The following is a 13,696-nucleotide window of genomic DNA, read 5'->3' as shown; positions in this document are numbered from 1 at the left end:
TTGTTAAGTTTATTCCTAAGTATTTTATTTTTAATGCTATTGAAGTAAAATTTTAATTAATTTAAAATTATCTTTTTAAATAGGAGGAGTGTTTACATTTTTAGAGGTTATGTAGACCTGTAACATCACACAAAACTGTGACTTCAGTCTGGAGATCAAACACACATACTGGATTTGCAAAGGACACTAAACCTACTTACCACTTTGAATAGAAGTAGAAAGCTTTGCATGACCCAAAAGAAAGGGTGAATATTAAGGAAGCAATATATATTTATATACAAACATTTATAAATATGAATGTATAAACTAGTATTTCTCTAATATTTCTCGGTTCTGGTTGACTTAGCCTGCACGGAAATACCGGAGACTAAGATCAAGCAGAAGCAAGCTAGGGAGAAACCTGTATGCAGGTCAGGAAGCAACAGTTAGAACTGGACATGGAACAACAGACTGGTTCCAAATAGGAAAAGGAGTACGTCAAGGTTGTATATTGTCACCCTGCTTATTTAACTTCTATGCAGAGTACATCATGAGGAACGCTGGGCTTGAAGAAGCACAAGCTGGAATCAAGATTGCCAGGAGAAATATCAATAACCTCAGATATGCAGATGACACTACCCTTATGGCAGAAAGTGAAGAGGAACTCAAAGCCCTCTTGATGAAGGTGAAAGAGGACAGTGAAAAAGTTGACTTGAAGCTCAACATTCAGAAAACAAAGATCATGGCATCTGGTCCCATCACTTCATGGGAAATAGATGGGGAAACAGTGGAAACAGTGTCAGACTTTATTTTTTTGGGCTCCAAAATCACTGCAGATGCTGATTGTAGCCAGGAAATTAAAAGATGCTTACTCCTTGGAAGGAAAGTTATGACCAGCATAGATAGCATATTACAAAGCAGAGACATTACTTTGCCAACAAAGGTCCGTTTGGTCAAGGCTATGGTTTTTCCCGTGGTCATGTATGGATGTGAGAGTTGGACTGTGAAGAAAGCTGATCGCCGAAGAATTGATGCTTTTGAACTGTGGTGCTTGAGAATACTCTTGAGAGTCCCTTGTACTGTGAGGAGATCCAACCAGTCCATTCTAAAGGAGATCAATCCTGGGTGTTCATTGGAAGGACTGATGCTAAAGCTGAAACTGCAATACTTTGGCCACCTCATGGAACGAGTTGACTCACTGGAAAAGACTCTGATGCTGGGAGGGATTGGGGGTGGGAGGAGAAGGGGATGACCGAGAATGAGATGGCTGGATGGCATCACCGACTCGATGGACATGAGTTTGAGTGAACTCCGGGAGTTGGTGATGGATAGGGAGGCCTGGCGTGCTGTGATTCATGGGGTCGCAAAGAGTCAGACACGACTGAGCGACTGAACTGAACTGAACTGAACTGGTAAACTAATATATTGGTAAAATTTATTTTGAGTTGCATTAGCAAAACCATATGATTCACAAAATATGTAGCCAATTTCTGACATTTCAAATACTGATTTTAAATACTCATCCTAATTAAATACACTTGTTAAACCTATTGATTATATGTAAATTAATGAGTAAACCTTTGAGAAAATGTCCAGTTTCACTTGAAATGATTGCATTATGCTGTTACATAAGTCAGATGAAGAATACGGTTTTTGAATACTGGAGTGGCAAAGTAGTCATCAAAATGATTATTAATACTATGCTTATTTATAGAGCAAGATGAAAAGAGCTAATTAAGAATGGTATGACTAGATATCAATTATCTTTGTGTTATATTTAAAATTTTCCCACATGTATACTAATCATAACGTTGAAGATACAACTTAATATGTGGAGGAAAAAACACTGTAATAGAGGTATTAAATTGAGTGAGAATTTTGTAGTGCATACTGAAAATGATTAATTACAGTGGAGCCTTTAATTGGGAAATATTTTTGTAGCCCTTTTATCAGGAGCTATTAGAACTTTACAGAAGAAAATTTTTTTATAAAAAATAGTCTTTAATTTATGTCTGGGAAGATTAAAGATTAAAAATGTAGGCAAACTCAGAAAGTTTTGGTTTTGTGGTTGTTGGTGTATTTGCCTGCATTAATAATAGAATTTGACAGCAGAAGCTGGTTGATAGCTCATATTCTATAAAATGAACTGGATTGGGGCCTACAGAATGAATCACTGTTGGTGAACATTGTCAAGACAGGGATGGGCTATGGTTTTTTCTCTGGAAGGTCTGTCAGTATAACTATCATCCATTTGTTACAGCACATATTTTAGACACAAATATCCTAATATCAGAATAATGCCAAAGGAGAGGAAGACTTTTATAATATTTTTACTCATTATGAAAGATGCTATAATTTGTTAATATAGCAAAGCAAGAGGGCTGAATGATCTTTGTGTTTTATAGCATAGTTGTGAAAAATAAGAAGTTTAATTTCTATTAATACTACTAATCTCAATTAGTTTTATTTTTAATTTGGCATCATATCTAAAATAAATTTTGTCTCAAATACTAACGTATTTGCAAGTACCTGACTCAAGTGTTTGCTATTTGTTCCTCTTTGGGGTGGATATTAGTTGGTTCCCAGGCTTCAACTATGGTATCAAAACACAGTACAGTTATACATAATAGATTCCTTGATGAAATGCAGTCATGTATTTTTAACATGTTTACTGGAGCATACATAGTTTTCTCCATTATATCATGAAATGTCACACTTATTTCATGACTATATTGTTTTTTCCTTAAAGAAAATTTACAGTTGCTAAAAGATATGGTATTTTCATTATCTTATAACTTTAATTTTTATTTATGAAAACATTTTTTCACGAGTAATCAAAAAATTGATCAAGAAAAATGTAATGGTTAGCTTATAATGATGAATATTTATCTTCTGTAATGAGGCCTATCTGATTGAGTATATTTCTTTGTTAATAAGTCATTTCCTTCTAGAAAATAAAGTGCTTTGAGAATTAAAGAATCAGATATGTGGTTAGACAAGTTGACCTTTAAGGTCTCTACCAAATTTGAAGTTTAATGTTTCTGAGAATTTTTTTTACTGTCATTTTCTTCAACAGTAACATTATAAATCTATAGAAGCCCCAAACAAAATGCGATTTTGGTTTTACAATAATTAGCTTCGAAACATAACCTTCACAAAACATATTTTATTATCTTATAAGAGTCCATTAGGGTATAAAATCAATATTTTAGCCACTCAGTGGAGCATTTCATTTTTTTCAATATTTTTGAGAGAAGCCACTTTCAATTTAACTTTTTTCTTGCCTAATGGAATCTTATACATAAATAAAATAACTTCTCTAAATCATTAAAAGCTAATAGAAAATTAACAGGGTTAAGATAGATTGCTTTTCCTTTGTGGTGAACAGACAAGGTAGAACTAATAATCTTGAGTGCCCTTAGGACACATGAAGTACCATCTACTTTCTCAAGGGAGGATATTTGAAATTAAACATGCATGAATTCTCTACTTCACCTGAGGTGGGTTTGATGGCCCTCTGCAAATGTTGAGCTTAGAGGTTACAATTCTCTGCCCTCCACTATTCACACCACATTCAAGAAAGGAAAGCATCCTTAGATATATTTATGAAAACCATCTCAGTCACATAGTTCCCAAAGGGGAGGCAGTCTTAAGAGTGATGATAGAATACTGCTGACAGTAGGCAACTTGGGGGGCATATTTTGGTTTGATATAGTTGTCACTACCTTCTCAGTAGATTCTCAATAGACTGCTATACTGGTGGTGTTCACAGAATGGGTAAGAAAGCTTAACATGAGTTGCATTAGTTTTCCATTGCTGTGTAATAACTCCATATTTAACAGCTTAAGACAAGAAAACACTAGCTCACACAGTTCCTGTAGATTAGAAATTCAGAAGCAGCTTAGCTGAGTTTTTCTGGCTCAGGGTCTCTCATGAGTTTGAGGTCAAGGTGTCAGCTGGAGCTGCAGTCATCTGAAGGCTTGCCTGGGGCCAGACAATTCACTTTCTGGGTGACACCCTCACATGCATGGCAAGTGGGAGCTGGTTGTTGGCGGGAGGCCTCAGTTCCTTTCCATGGGGCTGCCGGAAAACTCTAATGATAGTCTGATTATTTCCCTGAAGTGAGCAATCCAAGAGAGAACAAGACACAGGCCAAAATGTCATTGATGACCTAACCTCAGAAACCACATGCCATCTGTTTCTGGAATATATTATTATTTACACAAATCAGCCCATTTAAAGTGGGGGAGAACTCCATGAGTGCATGATTCCAAAAGGTAAAGTTATTGGGGGCATCTTGGAGCCAGGCTATCACAGGATATGATGGTTTTTCTTTTGATTTTTTATAGAGCTGATCTTGGAAAAATAGTTTTTCATTTTGTTTTGTTTTAAACATTCCTTCAGCTCTTATCTCTGTGCCTCTTTGAGCAATCCTTTATTTCCAGATCTCAGCACTTTCAAGTTGGCTCCTTCTACCTCAGGGGTACCCCTCACATTCTTCTTTCCTAACAAACTGAATAAATATTTGAGGATGAATTGAATGTCCGTCATTGTTTGTCCACATCAATGAGCAAATTACTCTGTTCATAGAGCTTACCTTTTATATAGAAGCTGCTTGTCATAATAAATTGTTGATCTATAATTTCTGTTTTTTTCCTATAGCATTTGTGAGATTTGATGCTATTTCCAGGTAGATGGTGTCAGAATTGATTTGACTTATAGGACAAACAGCAGTGCTCCAGAATTACTTTGTGGTTTAGGAAACCCCTTTTGCCCCGTCCCCCACATTGCAATTGGGTCCAGAACCTTTAGTAAACCAATTTAAGGTAAGGGGTCAATGACTGGCAAAATTCCTTTAAAATAACACTTTTGTTTTAATAGAGGCATTCTATGGTCTAATTCAAAAGAGTGAGATGGAACCCTAAGGCCTTGACACAGAAATCCCACTAGGGGATCTCACTCATTTTTATCAGTTTCACTGCTTTAAGCCTACTTTTGTTCAATGGAAACATCATCATCAAGGTGTCTCACTCAACATGGTCTTTTCCATAATGTGAAAATGCAAGGCTGAGGGGAATAAGTGAATTTGAATGTTAAACAGAGGCAAAACCATTCATATAGTTGTCACTATGGACACAAGAGAACTGTCAGAGATTAAAGCAGCTAGTTTTGCCATTTCCTTTCAAAATTGACACTGTGAGATTTGAATTTCCCCAAATATGTTAGAAAGACTTGATTCATTGTTTATGTGTGTATTTATATCCTAGCCAGTATTTCAGGGCATTTATATCTGAGTTTAGCTCTAACAGGTTTCTTTCCATGGGGATTTTCTCCCCCCACCCCCCCCACCCCCCATTTTAAAGCTGTTTGGATCAAGGCATCTTTCTCCAAATGTCAGATTGGTCAAAATCAAGGAGGTAAATGGAAACTAATGACACTCATTAAGTTGATGATGTGAATGATTTATTGGCCCCAATCATTTAATACTTTCATAAAGTCAGGGAAAGAAACTCTGGGCTCTTATTATGGTAAACTCTCCTGTCAGCATCCAGTGATTTATTACAAACCTGTGGCTAGGATTAGGATATTATAAATGGGGGGAAAATGGAAGGCTCATTAATATTTTATACCCACAGGTGGAAGACATGCAGTGGGCCAATAGAGAGCACACTCACCCGGCGTCGGTCTGCAGCCTGCCCTGTAAGCCTGGCGAGAGGAAGAAGACGGTGAAAGGAGTCCCCTGCTGCTGGCACTGCGAGCGCTGTGAAGGTTACAACTACCAGGTAGATGAGCTGTCCTGTGAACTCTGCCCTTTGGATCAGAGACCCAACGTCAACCGCACAGGCTGCCAGCTTATCCCCATCATCAAACTCGAGTGGCATTCTCCCTGGGCGGTGGTGCCTGTGTTCGTTGCCATCTTGGGAATCATCGCCACCACCTTTGTGATCGTGACCTTTGTCCGCTATAACGACACGCCCATCGTGAGGGCTTCGGGCCGCGAACTTAGTTACGTGCTCCTCACGGGGATTTTTCTCTGTTATTCAATCACCTTTTTGATGATTGCAGCACCAGATACCATCATCTGCTCCTTCCGGCGGATCTTCCTAGGACTCGGCATGTGTTTCAGCTATGCAGCCCTCCTGACCAAAACAAACCGAATCCACCGAATATTTGAGCAGGGGAAGAAATCTGTCACGGCACCTAAGTTTATCAGTCCTGCATCCCAGCTGGTGATCACCTTCAGCCTGATCTCCATTCAGCTCCTGGGAGTGTGTGTCTGGTTTGTTGTGGACCCACCACACATTATCATAGACTATGGAGAACAGAGGACTCTAGATCCGGAGAACGCCAGGGGAGTGCTCAAGTGTGACATCTCTGATCTCTCGTTGATTTGTTCACTGGGGTACAGTATTCTCTTGATGGTTACTTGTACTGTCTATGCCATTAAAACAAGAGGAGTTCCAGAGACTTTCAATGAAGCCAAACCTATTGGATTTACCATGTATACCACCTGCATCATTTGGTTAGCTTTCATCCCCATCTTTTTTGGTACAGCCCAGTCAGCAGAAAAGGTAAGAAATGCATTTGCCAATCCTTTTCCTGGATTTAATTTCTTCCTTTAGGATGCTTCCCCTTCTTTCTATTTGGCTCACTTATATTCTCCCAAGAATCCTGGTGTGTTATATACATTCAAGGTCACTTTGCTCTGAATATTTGTAGACTGAAGCTGATTTTCCATGAAAAACACTTTAATGTGTTTTCCTTGACGAAGTTGAAGATTGACAGAGCTCACATCACTTTCTCGGTCCTTTCTTCCAGCTCTGTTATCAACTAACATAGCTGTTCTTTTCCAAATGTTAAAGAGGAAGGGAGAAAGGGCAGAGATGATTCAGAGGAGTGAGCTATGCCAGAGGTATCTCAATGCATGACAAATGCCTCCTTTTCCGTTTCTAATGTGACTCTGAAAGAAAGCTATTTCTTAATAATCATGATGGTTTTAATCTCAAACTTCAACAATACAAAGAAATTAAATGGCTTAGTTCAATCTGAACCATCTTACTATGTCTCTTTAGTCCTGATTCTTATCATTTTTCCATATGTGGAGGATGGTGGGGAGGGTTTAAGAAGCAATGGATAATTATATAATGCAATTTATATATTTTTAGAAGTTTAAGATCATTTGAATTTCCCCAAATCATTTTATTTTGTTACTAATCTTCCATAAACTTCTCCAAATTAAACACTGCATGTGAAGAGCATCTGTGTTTGAAAGGAAATATGTGCTGAACTGGATGTATATGTATCTATGTATAGAAAAGCAGAGGATTAATGTTAACCATGAATTCAAGGTTTGGATGGTGTGCCGGAGACAGACAGCTTATAAAACAAAAGCAAATGCTACCGTTCTAAAGGGATAGCTCTTCAGCCTTAATTGTATATGAGAAAACTCTTCTCTTGGTGTAAAGATGTAAAGATTGTCAAAACATCTGGGGTGGGGGTGGGAGTGGCAATTATATTCTCTGGGTTCTAACATTCCAAGTAAGGTCCTGCATAACTCTTAAAAGTTCAACTAATTCCAAGGAAAAATACTCAACAAGAGCATGGAGAGCTCATTAGGATGAGCATTCATCCCTTACTCAATCAATGTGGTCTTCAACTTTGAAAGATAAAAAACAGACTTCAGCAAATCCACCAGTGAATAGAGCAAATTTGCTGTGGGTTCCAGACCTGTGACCTTTTTTGACTTGACTGATGGAAGTCCTTGAAAATGGCAGGAAAGTAAAGTAAGACAGTTTGGGGCTCTAAACCTAACAACTAGAAAACATTATATTTTGGCATATGCAGATGGGAATCTATTAGGATCAAACTTGTAAATTTTACTTAGGAAGAAATTTCTATCTCTCAAAGTTTATTAGATCTGTTTGGACATGGTTAGTTGGACTAGTCAGAAAAAACATTTTTTCAGGGACTGGAAATGCCCACATTATGTGAATTATTAATAACATCAATTTAAGTGGTACTTGTATTTGTGTTTGAATATATACTTCTCTTAAATATGTTGTTTTACCTAGAGAAAGCCAGAGATAGTTTATTTTGCTTTCTTGTGGACAACAATTTTTTTTTCTGCTGTGCTGGGTCTTTGCTGCTGCTTGGACTCTTCTTTAGCTGCCATGAGTAGGGGCTACTATCTAGTTGTGGTGCGCAGACCTCTCACTGTGGTGGCTTCTCTTGTTGCGGAGCACAGGCTCTAGGCACATGAACTTTAGTAGTTGTGGCTCCCGGACTCTAGAGCACAGGCTCAATAGTTGTGGCATAGGGGAAACCAGTTGGTCCACGATATGTGGGATCTTCCCCGATCAGGGATTAAACCTTTGTCTTCTGCACTGGAACGCAAATTCTTTACCACTGAGCCACCAGGAAAGTCCAACAATAAATATATAATGAAACAAACTCACCTGAGCTCTGACATCTCCCCCCCTTTTTTTTTTTTTTTTTGCTTTCACTCCCTTTACATTTTATAAATGACAGCCTGCTCTTACTTTTCATGTTGTGACTTCAAGGGCTTGGGGGAGCAAATATAAGTGAATATAAGATGTTATTTCTATTCAGAGAACTCTTTCAGTGACTTGATTTTTAGAATACATAAAATCATGGTCCTACATCAAGCTATTGAACACCTTCATAGTAATTCAAACATGGATCATGCTAAGTCTTTTTTTTTTTTAAGGTAATTGAAAAAAAAAAAAATGACCACTGAATGTCAGATCAGAAATTCTGCTGAGTTGCAGCTGTCTCCTGAGGAGCAGTGGTGGAGACAGTAAGAGTTCCCGGATGAAATGGACACATGAACAAGTCGGGGTGGAGGCTGCCCAGTGCTGCAGGGACTATGGGAGTTGTACCACTCCATCCAAGAACCTGGAGTTTATGCATACTTATGGATGTATCAGTGCCTCCAGAGAGATGACTGAATACTAGCTAGCCAGAATTCCTTTTCCTCTTTTAGCTTTGTGGAATCATAGTAAGTCAAAGAAGCACAATGTAAGACCAGTTTATAAAATATGCTAATTGGAATTTATTTGTCTTGATAATATGATTGAATGTGGAGATGACTGAAGAAATCAGGAAGAAACACTAATTTTAGGAGTTTTCAGAACATTGGAAAGTGCTCAAATTGTTTAGTTAGGCTTGGAGATGCTTAATTTAGACCAGCTCTACATCAAGAGCTATTATATGATAAATAGCTGAGATTTACTACTGAAGTATTTTGTATGATACACTTACGTGTCATCCTAACACTTCACATTCAAATTTGCTTCCTGCTATTCTCTGTCAAAGTATCTAATTATTCAAAACAATACACAAAATATTTGAAACTATTTATTTTTTGGAATTGCTAAAATTACTGACACAGATATTAAAGGTGAATAAAACATTTATATCTCTAAAGGCAGGCTTTCTCTAAGTTTTATTAACTTTGGAAGACCAAAGAGTGGGTCAGTTCTCCACTCTCATTTATAATGCTCAGCCAGTTAACTCTGCATTATCGGCTTGAAGTGTTCCAACAGTCAGGCGGCACACACAGCCATTAATTCAGCAGACCCTTATTGAGCATTGTGTCCGGCATTGTGCTAATTATTGAGCCATGTCAGTCTGCTTCCCAGAGCCTTCCCTGTACAAAGGCCCAGCCTGGCTCCCAGCCGATGCTGTCTGACGCCTGCCAGCTCCAGCAAGTGCCAGGCTCAAGGGCAGGAGAAAATCAGGCTCAAGGGCAGGGGAGATGGTGAGGAGTCAGATGTGAGATGAGAAAGCCAAAAGAGAGCTATGCATCCTGTGACACAGAATTTATAATGTGGAAGATAGCAGAAGAGCAAAATTTCTTACAGTGTGCTTTGAATACTGGAAATAACAACCCATTCCAGTATTCTTGCCTGGAAAATTCCATGGACAGAGGAGCCTGACGGGTTACAGTCAGGGTTGCAAAGAGACACGACTGAGTTACTAACACTAACACACTATGCATTGAATTCTGTTATAGAGACAAGCCTGTAGGAGAAAACCCTTCTAGCCACATAGGTCTCTCTGAAATTACTACAGAAGTAGGAATAAAAAGTAAAATTAGTTGAATAATTTAAACAGATGTTTTAGAAAACTTCTGAGTAAAATCAAGTTATAAAGGGACTTTTGTAGCATTCATGAGGACAGAAAGCTCGTATGTCTTCATTCAATGACAAAACATCATTTAAGTTTCCCCACATTCTTTTTCCTTCAGATTTTAAAATCAGGATGAATCATAATTTTTCCTAATACATCTTAGTGACATCATTTATTAGATTTGTACCTAGTGCTGCATTCTACTAAATCATAGTTTAAGTACACTTTTTCTTTCCTTGAAAAGTCAGTCTGAGGGGAGGGGCGGAGACACTGAGGCATGGACAGGGACCAACGTGAACTTTCATAATTAGGTTGAAAAGACAAAAATTAAAAATATAATTAATGTAATAGTCAGGAAGAGAATACTCAAGGGTGGTTAAGGGTTGTTAGGATGGCAGAAATCTCTTAAATACATATTTTACCATCTCTAATTGGGTTCATAAAGCCTAGATAATCAGACAAAGGTTATGACATTGCCAAGCTCCAAGGAGCACAGTGCTTCAACCAGAGCATAGGGTGGAAACAAAACAAAACACCCTGGAGACAGGAAAGAAAATAAAGCTCCAAAATGTCAAACAGCCCATTTGTCCTGAACCAAACTTTCTTCCTTCACCTGGATGAGTTGTGCAGCATCTATCTAGTAGCCTAAGTCAGAAACCTGGTGTTATGTTAGACCCCTCCGTCTACTCACATTAACCCCTTTATTTCCTCTTCTCACCTTCAAATGTCATCCTTATTAGTTCATGGAGGGTATGTTGTGTCTGTCTGATGTGTATCTGAATGAATATGTCTCTTAATGTTACATGTTACATTCGTGTAATATGTTCTTAACAAATGCCTATTGAATGAGGGAATGGAGTGCCTTCCTTGCACATTAATAAAGTGAAGTGAAGTGAAGTCGCTCAGTCGTGTCCTACTCTTTGTGACCCTATGGACTGTAGCCCACCAGGCTCCTCCATCCATGGGATTCTCCAGGCAAGAGTATAATAATAAAAATGCTTGCTTATTATTTTATTATTTAAGTTAGAGTATGACATAATGGCAACTTTATATAGTGATCATATTGTGATTCCCATTATAACTTTTTTCCTGAAAAATATTTTTCCTTGAATGATGGGCCAAATGCATTTCTTTAAAAATTTTTGTCAGTATCACTTATTGTGATATAGGACTGCTAAATATTTAGGGAGAAATATTAAAAAGGAATTCTTAAAGTTGTCCTTGCTGCTACTGCTGCTAAGTCGTTTCAGTCATGTCTGACTCTGTGCGACCCCATAGACGGCAGCCCACCGGATCCCCCGTCCCTGGGATTCTCCAGGCAAGAACACTGGAGTGGGTTGCCATTTCCTTCTCCAATGCATGAAAGTGAAAAGTGAGAGTGAAGTCACTCAGTCCTGTCCGACTCTTTGCGACCCCATGGGCTGCAGCCTACCAAGCTCCTCCATCCATGGGAATTTCCAGGCAAGAGTACTGGAGTGGGGTGCCATTGCCTTCTCCGGAAGTTGTCCTTAATTCTGTCTAAAACGCACAATTCAAAGGAGAATTGATGCTGTTTTCCCAGATGCTTTTTGCATGACAAAAGCATCTCCCTTATGCTTTCACTCAATCTGTTGATAACATTGAAGAGTGCAGGGGTGCAGAGGTGGATGAGTAGAGGCAGAAGAGTGTGAACTCTGGAGTGGGAGGATGTGGGTTCAAATTCTGAAGCTCTGCTGAATTAGCTGAGAAAATGCAGTGAAGTGGCTCCATTTGTGCAGATAGCAGTACATTCCCTGGAGAATGCAAACACAGATATAAAGCAACATGAAGCATTCGCCTGCCATCTGTGCCCAGCCCTATTCACAAACTAAGGCAGACTTGACTTCATACCATCTAGGAAAAGGCAGGAAGATGATTGACTTAAAAAAATCCTCTCATCCCATTATGGTATGTTTTTGTATTAATAGATACCTCATGGTAGTTTTGAGGAGGGCATGGCAACCCACTCCAGTATTCTTGCCTGGAGAACTTCATAGACAGAGGAGTCTGGCAGGCTGCAGTCCATAGAGTCATAGAGTCAGACACGACTGAGTGATTTCACTTTCACTTTCAGGCAATCAGCAGAAGTTGGCTGTATTTCATGAGGGCAGAAATCATATTTTATCTTGCTCACTATCATATCCTTGACACCTAGCATAAAACTGGGCTTGGAATGGGTTCTCCAGAAATATTTGTTTAATGATTGAATGCATTTAAAATTATCCAGATAATTGCGTTAATTTTTCCAGCCATTTAGACCATGTCTGTGGAGCATCCCAACCAGATGTACTTTTTCAAACACAGGGGCTTGCCTGAGGGTAAATCACACAAGATTACAGAAGTTAAAAACAGACACAAGAATCTTCAGGACTAGGAAGAGAGACAGGAGAGTGTTGCTGCTCTGAGGCAACATGAAACTGCTTTCATATATTCAGCAGAAAATACTAGAAGAAAGGCAAGTGTCATCAGAAAGTGGTTGTTGAAATACTTGGGTTAAAATTGAAAAGTGAATAACTCTAACAAGAGTTGTGCTAGGTGGTTCTGAAAACAATAATAAAGTCCCTGCTTTGAGAAGTAATACAGATGAGAAAAGAACAGCCTGAAAACCTGGAGTAAGAGTGTCAATATAACCTAGACAGCAATGGAAGTAATTTTCAGAAGAGATCAGACCAACCATAACTGTCTCCTAACTTTTTCTCCATTTCTGTGGAAAGAAAGGAAGGAAAACAGTGATCAGTATCCATCTTGTGTGTCTGCAATTGTCATCAACTTTACAGAGTTTTCTTTCCTTGTCCATTTACAGTCATTTGAAGCTGATTCCTTTAAAGGTTTCACAGTGTCCCACATTACAGAACAATATCAGGTATTATGGGAGATTCTGTCTAGTCAAGATTAATCATCCCAGCTTGTTACAACCAACTCTGAAAGGAAAAAAATAAAATAAAAAAGAAAAACAAAAAATGCTGGAAAAGAAAACATTTATGTTAGCTCATTTATGCATTTCCTAGTGGCTCAGGCTGTTAAGAATTTGCCCTGCAATGTGGGAGACCCGGGTTCGATCCCTGGGTTGGGTAGATCCCCTGGAGAAGAGAACGGGCAACCCACTCCAATGATCTTGCCTGGAAAATTCCATGGACAGAGGAGCCTGGCAGGCTACAGTCCATGGGGTCGCAGAGAGTCAGACATGACTGAGTGACTGACACACACTTTATACACTCAGTAAAGATGATATGCTTGTGAAGATATAGAAGAAAAAAATGAAATTAAGGAGATTCTAAGGCACACTGTGTGTGCTAAGTTGCTTTGATCGTGTCTGACTCTGTGCAACCCCATGGACTGTAGCCCACCAGGCTCCTATGTCCATGGGATTCTCCAGACAAGAATACTGGAGTGGGTTGCTATGCCCTCCTCCAGGGGATTTTCCCAACCCAGGGATTGAACTCACCTCTCTTATTTCTTCTGCAGTGGCAGGCAGGTTTTTTACCAGCAGTACCACCCGGGAAGCCCCAAGGCACAATATCAGCAAGCCTGTTAAGTAGCCCTTCTA

General features: G+C 38.9%; 1 protein-coding gene across 1 annotated transcript in view; it reads left to right on the top strand.

Annotated features, from left to right (window-relative positions):
* GRM8 (glutamate metabotropic receptor 8) overlaps positions 1-13,696 on the top strand; it is a 923,112-nt gene that overhangs the window by 785,335 nt on the left and 124,081 nt on the right. The window contains exon 9 of the mRNA XM_055421210.2: positions 5,616-6,551. Within this exon, the coding sequence (XP_055277185.1) occupies positions 5,616-6,551 (936 nt within the window). The remainder of the gene's footprint in view (positions 1-5,615; positions 6,552-13,696) is intronic.

This window comes from Moschus berezovskii, chromosome 3 (genome assembly GCF_049115385.1).
Source record: "Moschus berezovskii isolate FMDL1 chromosome 3, NW_MosBer_1.0, whole genome shotgun sequence".
Lineage (NCBI taxonomy): Eukaryota > Metazoa > Chordata > Mammalia > Artiodactyla > Moschidae > Moschus > Moschus berezovskii.
This window is presented reverse-complemented; position numbering and strand designations above follow the sequence as displayed.